This window comes from Lottia gigantea (genome assembly GCF_000327385.1).
Source record: "Lottia gigantea unplaced genomic scaffold LOTGIsca_44, whole genome shotgun sequence".
Classification (NCBI taxonomy): domain Eukaryota; kingdom Metazoa; phylum Mollusca; class Gastropoda; family Lottiidae; genus Lottia; species Lottia gigantea.
This window is the reverse complement of record NW_008709540.1, coordinates 1,800,517-1,821,697: the sequence shown is the minus strand read 5'-3', so window position 1 is coordinate 1,821,697 and position 21,181 is coordinate 1,800,517. Positions and strand designations below refer to the sequence as shown.

At 32.0% G+C, this 21,181-nt stretch overlaps 1 protein-coding gene across 1 annotated transcript; it reads left to right on the top strand.

The window, feature by feature from the left end:
• The first annotated feature begins 2,417 nt into the window (after positions 1-2,417).
• Positions 2,418-15,207, top strand: LOTGIDRAFT_233867 (hypothetical protein). Its single transcript, XM_009060814.1, has 10 exons — positions 2,418-2,661; positions 5,101-5,639; positions 6,499-6,565; positions 6,957-7,050; positions 7,475-9,153; positions 9,277-11,102; positions 11,673-11,925; positions 12,361-12,523; positions 14,288-14,381; positions 14,733-15,207. Exons 2-10 carry the CDS (start codon positions 5,334-5,336, stop codon positions 14,820-14,822), a joined length of 4,572 nt encoding a protein of 1,523 aa, XP_009059062.1. The 5' UTR covers positions 2,418-2,661; positions 5,101-5,333; the 3' UTR covers positions 14,823-15,207.
• Positions 15,208-21,181: the final 5,974 nt, after the last annotated feature.

The window sequence follows — 21,181 nt, the reverse complement described above, 5'->3', positions numbered from 1 at the left end:
GTGAAATGTCTCAGCACACGTCCACATATCGCAAGGAATCGATGGGGGCGTTAACTTATCGCAAGAAATCAATGGGACGTTTACCTATCGCAAGGAATCAATGGGGACGTTTGTTTATCGCAATGAATTAATGGAGACGTTTACTTATTGCAAGGAATTGATGGGGACGTTTACAGTGTATCCATGGGGACGTTTACTTGCCGCAATGAATAAATAGTATCGAGCCTGTGCCCACCTATAACAGTACCGGTAAATGTAGATTCTATTGCGACTTTGAGCTGAAGAGCCATGAACCTATAAAAAAACTGAATAAGTTAGAAAGCTGAATCTGCAGTATCCGACAGAGCACAAACGAAACATTCTGTGGCGTTTCTAGGAAATATTAGGTGAGGAGCCGGGCAGGGGTCACAAAACTTTCCAATTTTCACTAGGCCTATGTAAAATTATTTGAAAAAATGAATTTCCTGTGGTTTATTCATAGATTCTACTCCCAGCCAAGATCCGCACCTGTTTACGTTACTATTTTTATATTGGGCCATTAATTATCATTAAATATGCACATTTTTAATCTTTGCTGGCTATTGGCCAAGAAAAAATACATGTTATTTCTATTCCTGTTTTATGCGGTTGATAATGTAGAACAATTTCTGTTATTAATGGAGTTGCAGTCTTATGATTGAAGGTCGTCTAAAAATAGACTACGAAGAAAAAGATTGAAGGTGTGGGCACCTTCTGCCTTATTCTTATATTATATGTTTATAATATACTCGTATACTCTTGCGATCAAATTATTTGTTGTTTGGCCAATAAGATATATTTTAGAATTCGAAAACGAGTATAGGCCGATACCGCTCTCCCGTCTTGTTATGTTACTGATTGTGAATAAAAACTATTTGGAAGACAGGATGGGGTGCTTGTTTAAATTAATAATGACGGAGCCCTTAAATGTATGGAGCTGTGCACCCCCTTACTATTCTGTGGCCTCGGTCCCTCCATCTAATGATTTTTAGAAAACGTCACCGTTGTGTAGACAGGACCCTTGAGATACTAAGTCGGTATCCATGTGAAAAAAAAGTTGTGTCTGTATTTCTTTATCTTCAAAAACAAATAAATATAGTATACCGAAGATTTGGAAAAAAACGAAATGTAGTCAATATAAATAGGCCTATTCAAGGGAATCGATTTCATTCTCCCAAATATATTATAAGACAATTGTCTCCCTTTAACATTGAAATTAAACGCTAAAACTGAGGTTAACAAACTTAGCCTAACACTGTTGATAAACGTTGGCTAATTATCGATAAGGCGATTAAAATTGAAAAACAGGAATTAATCAAATGGAGATTAGTCGGCTTAGAAATCAAGTTCCATAACCTACGTTGAAGCTGATAAAATATTATTAGCAAAATTATGGTCAACACGTCGATTGAATTTGATAGATATAGGACAGGCCTATAAACTCTATAGTTTACGTTTGAAAGCTTGGTTGCTCTTTCAAACCACTCTTCTTTCAAATGTAGCAGTATCTGAATCGACCATTTCTTTTCTTTTTCTGGTTTGAAACATTTGGATGGAGTGGGTAAATGGCCATTAAGTAAAAAATGTTCTTATTATAACTCTATGGTGAGGGATTGAACTGGCAGTTGCCTGAAAATTATACATGATTAAGGGGAACAAACTCTATTTAATGAATTTAGTATCTATTGAAGGGAGACTACTCTATTTAACAACAAGAAAAGGACCACTCCCATTTCAACTCCTCTTCTAATTAATATCAACGATTTGATTCGCACGTTTAAATTAGTCATCATTTTCTTTTGAGGAACAGTTTAAATTATCTCAGAGATAAAACTAAAGTTCTTAAAAGTTCTAGCTCTACGAGAATTGAACACGACTTGTTTAGTAAGATCTATTTTTTCAACCAGGATCACTTTTTTTTTTACCACTAATAGGCTTAGTAAGATCTATTTTTTCAACCAGGATCACTTTTTTTTTACCACTAATAGGCCTAAAGAACAAAACATGAATAAAATAATACGTGTCTATTCCTTTGTTATATCGGTGTCAAAACTAAAATCATTATTATGTAATGTAAACGTTATTGTGTAATGTTTTGGCGGCCGTTTCTAGAAGATCTCAGTGTAAATAGTTCACGTTGCCATATCACTGAAAATGCAGACATCCAATATTAATACGCCGAGACATTTTTGCAATTCCAAGATTTGTGTTTTCATGAAATTTTAAAAAATGCCATCTTTTCATATGCAAATAGAATTTTCAATCTAAAAACTTTGAATTAATTGTAATAATTAATGATTGTCAAAGAAATGCAAAATGTTACTAGAGAACTATATCTGACGCGGAGGCACATCCGTCTAGGACCGAAAATCTTCGATCCAAAGGTCAGCTGAGTGTTTCTCGGCTCCTTTATTTTGTGTTTTCGATCAATTTTTATCGAAATAAAAATTTTGAGATCATGCAGTGAGATGGAATTGGAATAGAGCAAAATGGCAGAACAAGCCTAAAGTATTCTAACACAGAAACCATGGAGAAATGAAGCGACGAAGCCAGCGCTTGTCGTTTGGCATTTCTCCCGAGAATTTGACAGTTGCGGGAGGAAGAAAAAACGAAAAGAAAATGGCTTTGCGTTTGACTTTGAAGGTAGGATTTTTGATTTCTTAGTTAATTTCTATCATTTTCTTCTCTAATTTTGCAATAGACTTAGTGTAGGTTTTCTAACGCTCTTGAAATACTGAAATTTGTAGATGAGGGAGGGAGGTCGAAAGGAATTTGTATCGACCGAGACTTAGCCGGAAGTAAGGTGCTCGCCATTGTAGTCTCGATTATCAGGATGTCAAAATAAAATCTGACGTAATTTTTATACTTTTACTTCTAAACGTGTACTGATAGTTATCTTTTTAACCAATCCTCAATTCCACTTAAAGTACAATTATAATAGACAATCATGGTAATCATTTTAACAACTCCAGCTTTTGCCAAAACTGATAATCAACGTGTGACACATAACAACAATGTATAATCATTTTCAATATTTTCATAAAATGGCTAGCCAGCCTGTTAAGGGGAGAGATCCCTGTTTGGCAAGTATTTTGTTTCTGACACCACTATAGTCATGTTCGAAGTATGAAAAGCTAGCAAGCTTGAGTGTAATTTCCTCGATGGACGGGTTATCATGGCAGAAATCACTAGTTACGAACAAGCCCAGGTTGCTGAGCCACAGTGCATGTAAATTTATAAACCAAAGAGAATCAAATCAAATGATCAAAATTTTCCAGCTTGACTTACAAGTACCGGTACACTATACTAATCAGCTAGTACTGACTATGATGTACTCATTCATAAATACAGCAAGATAATTAGATTTGCGTATTGACAATCATTTCAAGATTTGTCTCGCTGTTATAGGTAAAAGATGAAATGAACCACTTCAAGTTAAAAGTTTCAAGCTTACTGGACTTCTAGAAATTCTTAAATCACTGCAGTATTATTAAGAAAATAAGAAATAAGTTTCTGTGTGTTTTGCACTGTGATTATTGAAGAGGCTTACATGTTGCATAAAACTTAAGCAATTAGTAACATTTATAATTAATGACTAAATTGACCGTCTTCATTCACATAATTTACATTCACCTTGAAAGTTAAAATGACGACTAGTCTTTTCTTATATAGCCATGTTTTCCTAGTTTGAGATATTTTTGAAGGAATTATGCTACTTTTGAAGACTATTTAGATCACAGACCCCTATGATTGGTGTTAATGATGCTATTATGACTTTAGTATTTAACCTTGTGTGAGCTCCAGACATCAGTGCCATTCATATTTGTCTAGACTAGTAAAAAACTCATATCAGTAAATTTCATTGCATGGATATTATAAGTTGATAAAACATTAGCAGGTCACTTAGTGTCAATGACACTTTCACTCTCTGTCTTAATATTCAGGGATAACCTTGACCCCTAACAGCATGTTATTATCACATGGTTAGAGATAGGGCCAAGTTAGGGTTATAGTAAAAAACATCTTTGTCAAACAAGTAAGATGAACTTGCAGTGGCCTTGTAATTTGGCAGTTATTCAAATGTAAACATACAATGATAAAGATTAAATAATCTATAGCCAAACTAAACTGAAACCATGTAATTTAAATCAAAGTAAATGAAATGATAGTTTTACATCCTACATTACTGCATCGCAATGCCATGCAGTGTGCAATGAGATATTTTTTAATGTGTTCAGACTGTAGCACACAGGACTTGGTTTTATTGTCCCATCCAAACAACTTGACACTTGGACCAATGGAAAACTGGTCATGGCCTATGCAGAAAGCTCGGGTTTGAAGTCATCAGCGACCATGTCAGTTTCTAGTTTTAACCAGACATAGGCTCCAAAATAGAAAGAGTTATTCTCAAGCTTCCAAATCTACCAATTTTGATAGAATGTAAATAACCTCAGCTTACATGGTGTTTATTGTAATATGCAGCTATATTTCTGAGAAATTCTACTTCGTTCTAATTGTTTTTTTTTTAATTTAAAGTATTTGAATTATATGGTTTAATTTTAACAATATTATCACTCAACATCCATTAGCAACTCTTAAACATCTGGTGTCCTTAAACGTCTAATGCATCATTAATTGTAAACATTTTCATTAAATGAGAAAATGATAATAAAACAGCAAACAACTGTTACTAATATATAATGTATGCCATGTAACAAAAATGGTTCTAGCCAATTGTACTGATGTTTATTAATAAAAAAAAAACCCTTCACACAATCATTTTGTATGTGGTTTAATGTTATGAATAGTTAATTGCAATCAATGTATTGTATGTACATTTAAATAGATGTGGTGATATTTTCAAATTCAACCTAAATCTCATATGAATTTATAATTTGGATTTAAAGTTGTAATTTAAAAAAAAAAATTGACAATGGATTATCTTACTCTCATGGTATTGGTCTGTAACAAGAAAAAATTAAAGTCATTGTTATGTGTTAAACTCAGAAACATTTGTGCATGGAATGGATGTGTATTAGAACCATACAATGTGCTTACAATTTTGTATTTTTATCATTTCAGATTTGTGAATCATTGAAAAATAGTTGTAGTTTAAATTTAATTTTACGTCGCAAGTACCTTTAAAATGGTGTATGAACATCATCAGTGTTAGATGTCTTTTCTCGTAAACGTTAAACCAGCAAGGAAATTGTCTGGTATAGAAAGACACCTTGTAGTTTTAATGGTGACCGTAGCAGTGACCACCCTGGGTTTATCAAGCCACAGGGTCCAGTTAAATTGATTTAGTTCTATTCATGAAGCACCCAGAGTACAGAATGTCTCTGGAGGCAGCCTTGCCCTCCACCGACTCGGTCCACGCCTGGCTCGGACATCAACTGGAAGTCCGTGGTATAGACTCTATTGTCTATACTCGCTATATAATCAGCCTTTTACAACAGGATTACTGTGAACAGTTCGATTGTGATGAATTGTGGGATGGTATCAAGTACGATCATACTAAACGTCGTGAAAGAAAGGGAGATAAAAAGAAATCTCCCGTTAATGAGGATGAAAGAAGAAAAATGGCTGTATTGGATTGTCTTCAGTCTGTATCCGACCAGGTTGGTTTTAATAAAATTTATATAAATGTTGAACTTCGTAGGGACACAATGGTGGGATACTTCTTCCCTCTGTGTGTGAGGTTGGAATATGTAATGCTATTTTCCAGGTTTTGACGTTTTTTCCCTTGAAAAGAAAAGTCTTATTTTTGAGTGAAAATAAGTCTTGATATTTATCTCCTGATGTGTTTATGAGTTTTGAAATCAATAAGCTTAGAATTTTTTGTGAAACTGCGAATCAATAATTATCAACAAAAATTTCAAACAAAACTTTAAAACCATTAGTCATGGGAATAGCTGATGCATACATAAGATATTTGAATAATGTTGATATTAGATATCAAGTTATTTAATTTAACCCTTGGATCACTGACTGTAAATGAAATATAATGCCATATACCCTGAACTCCAAGTAATAGAAGTAAAAGGTATGACGTTAACGTTAACGTTATATTATGACGTCACTTAGTAACGGCCTGTATACCGACTGCTCGGGTATAGATTGCATTAGTGTTTAAACAGGCCGCAAGGTTTGAAAGGGTTAACAAATACTTAGTTACATGCATCAAAAACAAGGAAGCTGTCAAAGTTGAATTACAAACTGTTACTCTACTTTTTTACAATTTATATTTATGTTGTATTTATTACGTAGTATATTATAATCGGTATATTTCATCTGCATTTGTCTATTTGACTTTGCTGTCAAAGATGAATGAGATATAAGTTCCATATACTTTTTATTATTTAATTAGTGTAAATCTTTAACATTAATACTGGTATCTAAAGACAGTCTTTATAATCTGATTAAATGTGGTAGAAGGTTAGTTAAATAAACATTATAAAACATTGTTTGTATTTTCAGGATTGTGATTTAGAGAATTTAGTTGATGAACTTTGGAAGAGATTGAAAGAACCTAGAATTTCAAAAGGTAATAATGTATGATAATCAGGTCTGGATATCTAGGCACCTGTTAGTCTGATTACAAATATAAACATCAGCAGTGTAATTAGTGCATGAATAATCTTTGTTCAACTATAGATTGAATTCAATTTGAGAAACTGCAAATATAGTTTAATACAACCTGACAATTCTTTTAATGCTTCTACGGAGTTTGAGTTTCAATAGTAAACACACTTCATATGAAAACAGAAGAAGACCGACAAAAACTTCCAGAGTGTCTTCAAGTAATGTTTCTGTAAAAACTTGTTAGACTTTCTATATAGCAGATTATGTTTTTAAACATATTATAATGAACATGTAATGATTAATAATCAATTAAAAAGCGTAGGAGGTTAACTATCTATTTTTTTATATTTCAGAATGTTGTTCTCCTTTGTCTGTTAATATTCAACCAGAAGATAACAAAACTAAACAACATCTAGATGTCACACGCTCACAAGATCCAGCTCAAAGGTAAGACCAGATAATCTAGTTAAATAAGTTTTCATATTGTCATTGTGCATTTATAATGGTAATGAACGTTATAGTACATTTATTACTTTATTTCGAACAAAGAAGGGTACTGCCACTGTCTTGGCAAATATATTTTCTGATTTCAGTGACCATTCATTAGAATGATTTAAAACTCTGAAACATCTTTGGATATTATTATACTGAGCATTTTTATGTGGAAAACATGGCTTCTGGATTCCACATGTCAATTTTTTAAAATTGGAATAATTTTGGAAATTAATGAAGCCATGAACTTCTTATACATACATCTGCTGGCATGACTATTCCAAAGATGACATGGAATCTAATGTCAGAAAAACAAAAACATTAATTTCTAGGTCTGGGTCTATATTCATTGTTGAACCCAAAATTGTGTATTTTTCAGGTACTATGCTGCATTTCCTGCATTGTCTGGAGAAGATTCTCCTTCCTCCATTTCACCATCAGCTTGTGAAGTTACAGTCTGGAAGAAAAATCCTCTCAAAACACCTCCAGTTGGTGCGACGGCGGAGAAACAAGACAACAAAACTGACAATGAGAAACCTAAAAAGAGTACTGGACGATCAGAAATTAAAATTAGTCTAGAACGGTCAAGTCATCAATCTAAAAAACGCTCGAAAAGTATGACAGATACGAAAGAAAGTGATCACAAAACACAGAAAATGGAGAGCAAGAAAAAAAGTTATCCAAAAAGTAATAAACAAAAACAACAAACAAAAATGCAAAAAGTGATCAAGAAACATGGTGGAACTGTTCGTTTTCTGAGTTGGCCGCTGACTTCTCAAAAAATATTTGAAGAAGAGAATGATGGGAAGGATGACAAACAAAAAGAGGCTGAGGCAGAATATTGCAACAAAGTTGAACAGATAATAAAAACGTTATTATTGTCTGGTGTCAGCGGAGACCAAACCAAGAAAAGTTCTGGCATAGACTGGCCAGAGTGGATGCGGGAAGAATCATTAAGCCCAGAGCTACAAGAGAATTTTGAATGGTACACACAGCCCATGGGTGAAATTCTTGTCACACACAGTTCTAGCAAACGTCTTTATAAAAGACACAGTTATCCCCCTTCCCTGTTGCTAGACGATGACACAGATCTGGAGGCCATTTTGGGCCCAATTTTGACCTCAATGACCTCTAGATATACCTTTGTAGATGAAGTTTTTTCTCCTTTGGCCGAAGACACATCGAAAGAAGATGACTTCTTTGAAAACCAAGTGCCTGATAAAACCCAAGTCCCAAAAAATAACCCTTTACCTCAATCCACATGCAAGGAAGAGCAGACGGAATCTGAATCTAGACTAAAAGTCAACCCATTTATGAATGTACTAGACTACAGCAGTCCAACCAATGGCTTATTCATGTTGTTTGACAACCTAGAAAATACCAATGAGAATGCATGTACAGCAGAGGATCTGCCGCCCGAAACGAACGTCATTGGTTCTAATCGCGAGGTTGCTAAAGTTTCAGAAACTACTGAAGCGTGTAAAGAAAACTTCAAAGATGAAGAAATGGAAAAAAACTTGGATTTAGGGAAGAAAAGATTTGAAAGTCTCCTAAATCTGAGTAACAAGGACAGGTTGAATCCATTGGATGGTGAATTTCTAGATGAGGATAGAGAAGTCAGCAGTGCCTGGAATCCAGGGCCCGATTTCGAAGGTGGCGTGGAATCTAATTCCTATACCGATTTGTATGAAATTTCGAGTTGTAGTACATCGTTTGATTCTGATGACGGCACAGATATGTCTGACTTCGAAGGCATGTTTACATTTGATATGGAAAGCGAGGATGATTCCCATTTGAAAGAAGTTCCTTCAAAACAAAATGTGCCAAAATTGACAAACAAGTTGGAAGACCTACATTTTGAAAATGTTAAAGAATCTACCCCGGAATCGCCTTACGGACTAGATGTACCTGAATCTACCTTCTTCACAGAAGAGCTGATGAAGTCATTCAATTCCGTCATCGACAGTCCAAGGAGTTCAGGAGTTTGTTCCGTTCTAGTTGAAAGTCCACGCAACTCTGGCGTATGTTCGTTATTGGTTGAAAGTCCACGGAGTTCAGGTGTTTGCTCCATGTTAATTGATCGGCAGTATCTAACGGAAACAATACACAGTCTTCATGAGAGAATAGATATACAAAGTCCTTTTGCCTCTCTCTCGCCTCTCTCTTTTAATATTTGGTCAGTCAATGCAGATGAACAAGAAAATTGGCAGAGTAAATTTCTTTTACAAGAATTCCTGCATTCTTTTGAAGATGATTTCAAACTGTCATCAGATCCTTGGAATTCCGTCTTGGAGGAGAGTGGCTTGAGATGGAATTTAACTCCAAAAAATGAAGCTGAAAGCGTGAAAGAAAAGGGAAAATCTGGACAGTTGTATCAACTTTGGAATGTAAATACACAAAAGAAAATTCCATGGGCTGGACTGATGTGGAATATGCCGTGTAATTTTGATGTTTGGAGTGTCCAAGATGAGAGTAAAGAAGAACAAGATCAACTTGACGCTGGCTGGAAACCAGTTCGAGACATCGCAGAAGTTGAATTTGAGGGCGGGGAAATTTATTTATCGCAAACTGACGATGCTGTAATTGGAATGGAACTCTTGGAGGAACTCCATAACGAAACACCAAAAGAAAATACCAGAAATAATCTCAGCGTTAATTCGTGGGAAAGACACGAAAGGAGTGTGTCTGACAGTGATATTCATGGACTATGGGGAAAATATGGATCACATAAGCCTGAATTTCATCGAAGTTTTGAATTGATTCCATCGGAAACGTCTGCTTTCACTGATGTAGTACCTGTAAAAATGATGCATGTCAGAAGTGTTCCTAATATGAAATTATCATCACTTATGTCCTTACAATCTAATGACAATCCACATCAAGGGGGTGCCACTGGACAACAGGAATCTAGCGAACATCTTTATTTCTCTAACGAGACGCACTTTCGACCAATCCAAACACCGATTGGAACTCCTCATGAAGAAAAAGTTGAACAACGAAGAGATTTATTCGGTGATGTTGGCTTTTCGACTGGAACACCTTACCAACAGTTCCATCAACCAGGCTCCGTGGAAGAGAAACTTCCGATGTTTCGTCCAAAATTCAAAGTCCAGAAAGACTTGGATAAGTATATCCAGACAGGGCGAAGTTTAGAAGAGGGTTATAACGACAAGAAACAGTCTGGTATTGAAACTGAAAAGACAAAAGTTGCGGGTAACACTGGAGATATTTTTGATACAACTTGCGATGTGGATGACCCTTTAGGAAAAGAAAGTGGATTTGAATCAAATGGAGAAGTTGAAGATTCTAATTTATGTCAAAAAGAAGAATTCGGAGATGATCTTGGATATGATTGGATGGAGGATTCGGGATTGGAAGCGAAATTTCATCATTTGTATTTAGACGATACAGAGCAATATTTGCCAGCCGCGCTGTCCAGTTTGTGGAAAGACAAAATGTCGAAAATAGACAAAGAACATGTTGATTATTCCACGGCTTGGAGTTCAGGGTACGATTTTGACGAAACGCGACCTGAATACAACTATGACTATCTCCAATATTTGCCCTTAGTCAAAGATGGAGAATTGTCTTTTGGCCAAAATCTTAAAAGTCCGTCCAATTATTCTGATCAAACGCAATCGTACAGAAAGTCATCTGCAGGACATATCGACAATCTTCAGTCAGAATTTGCGAATGTGGACATAAACCAGGATGAAAACGAGGAGTTTGAGACTCCAAAAGGAAACGAAGGATTTATGTGGCCCGGTGAAGAAATAAATAAAACTTTGGACGTGACCCCACCCCAGGAATGTGAAATGAAAGAAAACAATTTGAGTGCAAAAACTATGAAAACATTAAAACCGTATGATTTTTGTTATAATGATGAAAGTGAATATATGGCCCGGTCAATACCTAATAGTGTAGATGAACTGAGCCAGTATTATCTAGCCAAGTTTAAAGATGCCAGTGAAAACGTTGATCATCAACCTAGTACCCATGAATTGTTGGTAAGTGAAATATTTTTGAATTTTTGAAGGACTAAAATTACTTAGTGACAGCCAATATGAAAATCTATCATCATTCTAAGTTAATATTGAATGTTCAACATAAAAAGGTAGAATTAATTCCTGGTAAAAGTGAAGATGAAGCATTGCTTTATGAGAGGCCCTCATTGATGAAATCTTGATTTAACGGACTAAACCTGCTTGTGAAAATCAGTTGAAGATATATATCATCATTCTTTTTTAATATTGAATGTTCAACATCAGGGAGAAATTTTTTCGGCAAGAAGTGAAGATGAGACATTTGCTTTGATTTGCATTGACCCCCGTGATGGAAATCTTGTATTGTCTATTAATCTGTTGGTTAAATATCTTCAAAGGAATTTGTCAATTTTTTCCCTGTTTAAAGCAAACTGAAATTTATAATCAAGGATCACTCACTTTGATAACATAAATTGAAAAAACAGGAATGATTTTGTCTGTGTACAAAATGAGTAAACTGTGAACTGGTGCAAGCCCTAAACTTATAGGTCCTTTCTCCCGTACACTGTTTCCAATTTTGAATATATTTTTCAGCATACTCATGGCTACTCTGTTGATATTGGACCACCAGTACCTATCCCAGACTCAGCTGTTTATTCTTACGATCTGGAACAAGAGGATCTAGGTGGGGGACCAGCCCCAGGACTACCACAAGTTGCTGTTTACTCGTCCGATCTAGAGAAACAGTGGTTAGATGGTGGAGAAGGTGTAGGCTTGTACCACAATGAATGGCCACCATATCTCAATGTTCCTGATGCTAGAAAGAAAGTTAATAAAACCAAGAAAGGTAGGACAATATATGAATATTCATGAATTGTATAATGATCCCAAAAACTTCAGTTTGAGGCATGAAATTCTGGTGTTGTATCTTGTGTCACATGCCCTCCCATCTTGAAGGCTAAAGTTCTTCCGGGACTTGGTTCGTTATATTCTAAGATGCTGAACTTCTGTGCAAACTCTCTCTTTAACTCTTAGCAGTTTAAAGAAACTTATTTTTCCACTGTAGATACCAGTTGTAAACCAATTAACATTTAACACATTTTAACAATTTATTTATTAAAAATCTTGTGTTATTGAAATATTATTTCAATAGTCCAAAAAGTCAATTTGAATTTTCAGTTTTGTGCTTGTTTCTTGTAGGAACATGTAAAAAACTATATTTTTTTGGTTCAATAGCCCAACCAGTTGATAAGATTATTAAGATCATGTCTGTCCTTTGTAGGAACAAGTAGAAAACCATGCAGTTTTTTCCTAGAGGGGGCGTGTAAAAGATCAGATTGTAAATTCTCACATGATCTGTCATCTATAACTTGTCGGTTCTGGGAAGATGGGATGTGTTTTAAAGGCCCACTCTGTCCCTTTTTACATGGCTATCATATAATCAGGTGAGTAGAAAATTAGACAGGTGTAATATCTATTTCTCTATTTCTCTAAAACATCTTATATCTTAATTCATTATACTAATGATTTGAACGACATGTAGAAACGAGGAGCACATATAACAAAACACAACACAATTCTTTAATAATACATGCTTAAGATATAACAAAACACAACACAATTCTTTAATAATACATGCTTAAGATATGACAAAACACAACACAATTCTTTAATAATACATGCTTAAGATATAACAAAACACAAGACAATTCTTTAATAAAACATGCTTAAGATATAACAAAACACAACACAATTCTTTGATAATACATGCTTAAGATATAACAAAACACAACACAATTCTTTAATAAAACATGCTTAAGATATAACAAAACACAACACAATTCTTTGATAATACATGCTTAAGATATAACAAAACACAACACAATTCTTTGATAATACATGCTTAAGATATAACAAAACACAACACAATTCTTTAATAATACATGCTTAAGATATAACAAAAACCAACACAATTCTTTAATAATACATGCTTAAGATATAACAAAACACAACACAATTCTTTAATAATACATGCTTAAGATATAACAAAACACAACACAATTCTTTAATAATACATGCTTAAGATATAACAAAACACAACACAATTCTTTGATAATACATGCTTAAGATATAACAAAACACAACACAATTCTTTAATAAAACATGCTTAAGATATAACAAAACACAACACAATTCCTTGATAATACATGCTTAAGATATAACAAAACACAACACAATTCTTTAATAATACATGCTTAAGATATAACAAAACACAAGACAATTCTTTAATAATACATGCTTAAGATATAACAAAACACAACACAATTCTTTAATAATACATGCTTAAGATATAACAAAACACAAGACAATTCTTTAATAATACATGCTTAAGATATAACAAAACACAACACAATTCTTTAATAATACATGCTTAAGATATAACAAAACACAACACAATTCTTTAATAAAACATGCTTAAGATATAACAAAACACAACACAATTCTTTGATAATACATGCTTAAGATATAACAAAACACAACACAATTCTTTAATAATACATGCTTAAGATATAACAAAACACAAGACAATTCTTTAATAAAACATGCTTAAGATATAACAAAACACAACACAATTCTTTAATAATACATGCTTAAGATATAACAAAACACAACACAATTCTTTAATAATACATGCTTAAGATATAACAAAACACAACACAATTCTTTAATAAAACATGCTTAAGATATAACAAAACACAACACAATTCTTTGATAATACATGCTTAAGATATAACAAAACACAACACAATTCTTTAATAATACATGCTTAAGATATAACAAAACACAACACAATTCTTTGATAATACATGCTTAAGATATAACAAAACACAAGACAATGTTATGGAATATAACACACTTCTTTAATAAGGTTAGGCACATAACGTTTCAACACAATATACACCATCATCATCAGATGTAATGGCAAGAGAATAAAACATAACAAAATTAACAGGTTTAAAAGAAACCTTTTAAGAAGAATTCATTGTGTGATTTTGAGATGTACTCAATAGACATATTTAATTCAGTAGTGAAATTTGATTCTATATTTGAAGAGTGAGTTTTTATTGCCGGCAGCTGAGGATGAGTGTTAACCTCCCTTTTGTAGCCATGTAAGACACTAAGATCATGTAACATATTGTAAATTTCAGTGATAGTGATTCTATAGATTCTGGAGAAGGGAAATTTGAACTGAAGAAGGAAGAATTTCCTGAATTAAAAACCAATAAAACCACTTCTCGTAAGGTAAATATTGACTTGTATTTTATAAATACATAGTCTGTGTGACAGGCATGCCCTATTGCTTTATGAATGTGGAGTATGTCAGCTAGTTTCATACTTAAATGGTTGGTTTGATTACTACATATATCTGATTGGTATTTTTGGACTTTTCAAACTTGTTTCCCTCTGTCAGTGATCTAGGTCATGGGACTGAAGTAAAAATGCTTATTGTTGTTTGGATTGGATATTAAGATGGCCTTGGCAATCATAAAGAAACAATCCAAATTTCAGCGAAGGAGACTTTTTTCGTCTGTAAAAGAATATTGGTTGTGATTCTGAAATTCACAAATATTAAGGATTAACACTACTTTGTAGGAATCTACAGATGATAAACAGAAGAAAACTGAAAGAAGCAAAGAGAAAAAGAAAAAAATAGTTAGCACCAAAGTTCATAAAGTAAACTAAGAGTTATGGAACTTTGATGTAAATTATCACTAGATGGCGTCACTGTAAATATAATCAATTCTGATTGGTTCAGTTTTTAATGTGTTTAGAGTTTAGAGTTGTCATGGTGTCATCCACTCAGGAATATTTGTATTATCTTAGAAATAACAAAGATTTCAAGTTTTTTTAATCATTTTTTACCAAAATTCAACAAATCATCTACAGATTAAACTTTGAATTTAAACACTGATACATTCTTGACAACTTGGTTTTGCATTTTAAAACATTAGATGTTTAATCTTATGAAATTTACAAAATTTAATTTCTGAACTGGCAGTGAATAGCATTTTGCTGAAAAAAAGCAGACGTAAATCCAAGCAAAAATTTTACCAACTAGACATAAAACAAAAAAAAGAGAACAAAACAAATTGGTAAAGTTGTATTAAATTTTTGTTGTTGAAATCTGATGTTTATTTATAAAATAATAATCATTTTTTAGTGTTGATTAACCAGGTTGAAAATATGTTTTCGGAACAAAAATAATACTTAAGTAATTTAAACAAGTTCGATAATCAGCTAATCCAAGTCAAAGTATATGAAACGGGTTTCGGTTTGTCTTTATTTGATTGGCTCTCTGGTTTAAAGTTTCTTCAGTGAAGCCTCATTCAGTCACTCACTTCTTCTAGATTTTTTTCTTTTTTTATATAAATTCTTATTCTTGTTTTCATACTTTTTCTGTTTCCCAAAAATTTAGTCAAAATTAGAATTTGATTGCGTTTGAATTTATTTTCTGGGCTAGAATAACAATTCTGAATTTAATTAAGACATTCTATTGTTCTCGTATAGAATTTTAAGTTTTGTGAATTTTTAATATTATCTTTGCTGGTTCATATTTATCACAGTTCTTGCTATTTTAAAAAGTTGCAGATTTTTTAAAAAAAATCTTTTTTATTTCTTGTATAAGCTTATGAATTGTCTTGAAAAGATTCCATTTTTAGAATGGAAATTCTCGAAATTTGGCCTTTTGGTTACAAAATGAATAGACGTATTGTTATTGAGCACAATTAAAAAGATATTATATTTGAAAGTTTGCAGATTAGAATTGATAAGCTTGAAGGTCAAGAGATTTTTTTTAGGGAAACAGCATGATATGTATAATGCTAAAAAGCATAAAATATACTCTTCTTATTCTTCATATAGAATAGTTAGTCTTTAGTTACATAGATATCTTACCAATATTTACAACTAATAACCCACTTGGCAAAAATATTAAACACTTCAATGCAATTATTTGTAATAGTGTATTATTAAAAATTAAACCTTTTTAAAATGATACAAATATTAACAAATACTCTCATTATAGTCAGCAAATATATATTTAACAAAAAAAATAGTGTTTTAAAGTTTCAACAGACTAATGTTCAAAAATGCATGACAAAGTATAAAAATAATATGTTCGCATTAAATTTAAGAAAATAAAAGAATGAAAAAGATTAACAAGCCATATACTATAGTTAAAAAGCACAATATGATTGTATTTTTTTTTAATTTAGTTATAAAAGGCAATAAAAAAAATACAAAAATGTCAATAAAAATACTTATATTAAAAACCTTTCCTTAAATAGTCGAAATATATAAATAAAAGATAATGAAATGTTTTCAAACAGTTAAAAAAAATAACCACAACATATATTTAAAAGAGACAATAGCTCGAATGTCAGTAAAAATCTTCTATAGAAAATCTCTTCTTTAAATAAGATAAAATATGAATGTAAAATAACTTAACATTTTTATTATAATATAATTTTAATATTTAAAAAAAAAAGCTCATTTAAAAATACTCAAAAAAAATAAAAACAATAGCATGAAAGTCAATTAAGAATTCTATAAAAATCCCTTTCAATGAAAAATAATCTAGCATTTTCAAAGAGTGACATAAGCACAATATTTATTTAAGAATTCTTATTAAAAGATACAGACATCAATAAAAAATAAATTGTTAACATATAAAGGAAGAAAAAAGCATGTATATTTAATTGTATATATGTTAATTAAGTCATTAGCTAATTGATAACGAGTGAATCGGTGACAGTTTTTGTGTGTGTGTGAAAATCAATCAGAAAAATTGTTAAAAATGGTTTGAAAAAAATCTCATAACATTTCACATTTTTATAGAAAAATAATTTAAATCACTTTAAAAATATTAACCAATTTTATATCTTTTAATTGAGAGTTTGAGATATAAGCTTACCGTTGGGTTTGTTTCGAATTTCAACTTTCATTCTGAAGTTAGTTCATAAAAATCCTAATTTAATTCTTTCTAATTTCATCAATAACATTTTTATAATATTTCATAGATTTGTGTAATTTACACAAGATTCATGCTTTGTGAAAATTTGAAACCATAATTCATTAATTTATGTTAATTTGCACTAATTTTATGTGTGGTACAAGCAAAACCTGTTAAATAAAATTAATTCAGGATTTGTGATAGTTCAGTTAGAATATTTATGCATCTCCTTGAAAATTTATTAACTATCAACTTTATTTGTAGGTAGTTAGAATCTTAACACAATGATTTATTTCTATAATATCAATTACAATACATAATATAACTGTATTCAGAAACAAGAACATGTTATACACAATGGCGTGGACTGGCTTGTATAGTTTCAAATATAAACTAGACTATGTGTGTTAACCTTTAAAATAATCAGTTCACCAATTTAGCTCAATTTGGTAGTTTTCTGTTATGATTATGTTAGGTATAGAGTGTCTAAAATAATTCACAAATAAACACTTATATCCAATTTTAATAACTTTAAAAATTACAGAAAATAATTTTATGAAAATGATCTAAAAAAAACGTTGAAATTTTGGGCTTTAAAAAGTTTTTAACTTAAATTGACAACAATTGTAAAATTATAAACCATAAATTTTGTGACTTGTTGCGTAAATTGTAAGTCATTTTGTCATGGAGTAGAAATTAGTCAAATGTAATACTATATTAGTTGGCGTGTTTGTAAAAAAAAGTGTACACCTAGGTATGATTCCACACAAATAAAAACCCTCTACTTTCTCTACTATGTATTGGACAAGAATGAATGAGGTAGAGCAAAAAACAACTGTAAAAAATCTATTGAGGTTTAATTAATATAAACATCTTTTGTCTTGTCAAAATATAAAACTGAAGAAGTATGTATGTTTGTTGCTCTGTTGACTGACTGTTTATGTGTTTATATTAGAACATGCTTCAAAATTTTGACAAAGACATGACTCTTTTCACATGCTTGTGTAGGTAATTTAAAGCTTTTTCTATCCCAGCTTGAAGTATTTTTGTAGAAGTTTGTCTTGTTACGATGCATTTAGTTGAATTCTGATTTTGTGAACTCTAAATTCTTTTTTGTCATTACAGTTTGGAGTATTTATCCAAAAGTTTTCTAACAAATCTTGTTCTCTTGGCTTCTATGTACATGTAGTTGTATTTGGTCTGCTAAGGGGCTTGCTGAAAGTCTTGTGTCTATATATATTGTATAGAATGCAGTGTTTTTGTAGATCTATTGAGTAGGAGATGTGTCAAGCTAGTAGTTTTCTGTTTGTGTGATAATTATTGAGAGTTATCAAGTTTTAAACTTGAATGCATCCGATATATTCAAACACATGACTATGAAAAATGGCATCAAATGAATTTTGGAGTTACCTTTCTTTGAAAGTTCAAGATTTCGGCATGCAATGTAGTTAATGTTTTATATGTGATCTATTAATCTGGTCTGAAATGTTAGTTACGGTAAATGTGTATGGAGCCAGAAACATGTGCAAATAGCCTGCAATATCACCTTTTACTAGAGGTGGATTTTACTTGTCATTCACCTATATCACTAACTCAAAAATGTGGGAAATAGTCTTCAAATAGTAAGGTTGTTAGGATTTGACTGCGCTAAATGCAATAAGCACTGGTCAAGGTATCAAAATTTGTATTTGTATGATATTATATGTCAGATTACAGATGTAGTTAAGTTAATAGGTATTAGGATACAAGAATGTGCCAACTGTAAAAGCACTGGTCAAGGTATGAGAAATGGTTAATGTATTACTGAATGGGAGCATCGAACTCATAAAAGTGAGCAGTGGTTCTCAAAATGTTAAATGGCAACTGTTAAAAGCACTGGTCAAGGTGCCTGATATTGTTAATATATTACTGAAGTATAATGAATGAGCATCCTACTCACAAAAGTGCAAGCAGAGGTTCCAAAAAAGTTGGATTGGCAACTGTTAAAAGCACTGGTTGAGGCATCGGAAATTAATATATTACTGAAATATAATGAATGAGCATCCTACTCACAAAAGTGCAAGCAGAGGTTCTCAAAAAGTTAAATTGGCAACTGTTAAAAGCACTGGTTGAGGCATCAGAAATTAATATATTACTGAAGTATAATGAATGAGAGAGCAGCTATAAAGTTTAAATGTGATATTTTATGTTTGTCTGTGTCAGTAGTATCTGTATATATAAAGTAGGTTAATAATATTTATAAAGAATATACCCCCTTCCCCCTACCCCCTTCCCAACCCTGGTCCATTCTATTGCCCCTCCTCCCTTTTTGGAATTTTTATTATTTTTAAAAGTAATAAAGGTTATAATAGAAATATTATATTTCAGTTTTGTTCACTTTCTATATCATTAGAAAAAGTAGATAAAAAAAATAAATGTTTAGAATTTTTTTATTTATCGGTACGCATTGGCTTTGATCTTCCATATACAGACATTCTGTCCAACATGTCTGGAAAATACAGCCAATTAGTTAATTTATATCAATTACTAAAGTCACCCCTGGCCCATAATTACCCCCCCCCCCTCTTCCCCCCTCCTCTCCTGTATACAAGTTATCTGTATATAATATATGTATATGTGAGCCTTGAAGTGGTCTATATATAATTTGAGTTGAGTGTCTTGGTTTCTAGAACACCTGTTGCCATTAGCCTGTATAGCTTGTGAATTCAGCTTCAGAGTTAGAATGATATAGCTAGTGATCCCCTGTTTGCATAAAATAAAAGACTGGGTTGATTTTAGTCTTGATTGTCACACATCAAAATTATAGTCAGCCCCTGCCAAATTGCCTACATGTCAATTAAGGAATTTTAGATGATATTACTTTCTAGTAATCTAATTGGTCTATCACTTACAATTTTAGTTGTATCATCCAGTCTGTATTTCCTAAAATCTTGATGTTACCTTAAGTTTCCAAGAATGGGCCCCTGTGGTCTTGAAAAAATTGGACCTTGTAAATTCATTGTTTTTTGCATACAGCCAGTTTGATCCTATTTGAATTGTTTTCGTTTAGAGTTTATGTTGAACATTTGTGTTAATTTGTAATTTGTGTTGCTTCAAGTGAAACATATTTATTCAAATTAGATAAGAGCTCGGAAAAATTGTTAAGAATATTCATTTTTTTTTTTTAAGCACAGTTATATGTTTATTATTTTAGGATATCCTTAGTTTTGCTTGTCTTGTTTTGACGTGTGTTTTATTCAGCTTGCCATTTGTGTCGCTTTCAAATGTATATGTCTCAAGTTGACCTTCAACTAATAATTGAATTCCAACTTACAGAGATATTACAGTGTTAAAATGTGCTTCATTTATTTATCAGAAACATTGATGTAATATGTCTGGGTTGTTTCCCTTGTATTGAAAGTGACAAAAACATGTGTAGTAATAATTTAATTTAAGATTAGATTGAATGTAAGCAATTTCCAGACTCAAATGTAAGAATTATTAAGCATTGTATTGTTCAGATACAAATATATGAGGTACAGAGTTTTGACTGTATTTAAGCGCTTTCTTCCTGGTATTATAATACAAGAGGACTGAAATTACAAAACTCCTGTTCATACAACTCTTAGAACCATACCACATTATTTGCTTCTTCAATTTTTAACTGTATTGATTTTGTAATACAGGCTTAAAGCTGACACTGACCAAACTCTCAGCATCTACTGGCATAAGAATTAGATTTTTTTCTTCTGCATCATTTAAATGAATGACAATGTACTAAATACCCCATGAAAATTTAATTAATTGTATGTCTTTTAATATAATCTGTACCCCATTAACTATAGAGTTAAACTAAATAAGGATCATAGCTAATATTATATAATAACAATGTGTTCATACACAATCTTGCCTTGACAATGTATTAATATCATCTGTCACATGACTATCATGTGATCTGACATGACAGGTTCTTGTCCATTATTTATGATAATTACTTATAGCTAGATGATGTCTGTTTGTTTCTTATCTCTGGGTTTTTATCAGTCAATATTAATTGTATTCCGTGTGATAAAAGTTCTGATGACAAATTTCATGGCTTCTTCATTTGACA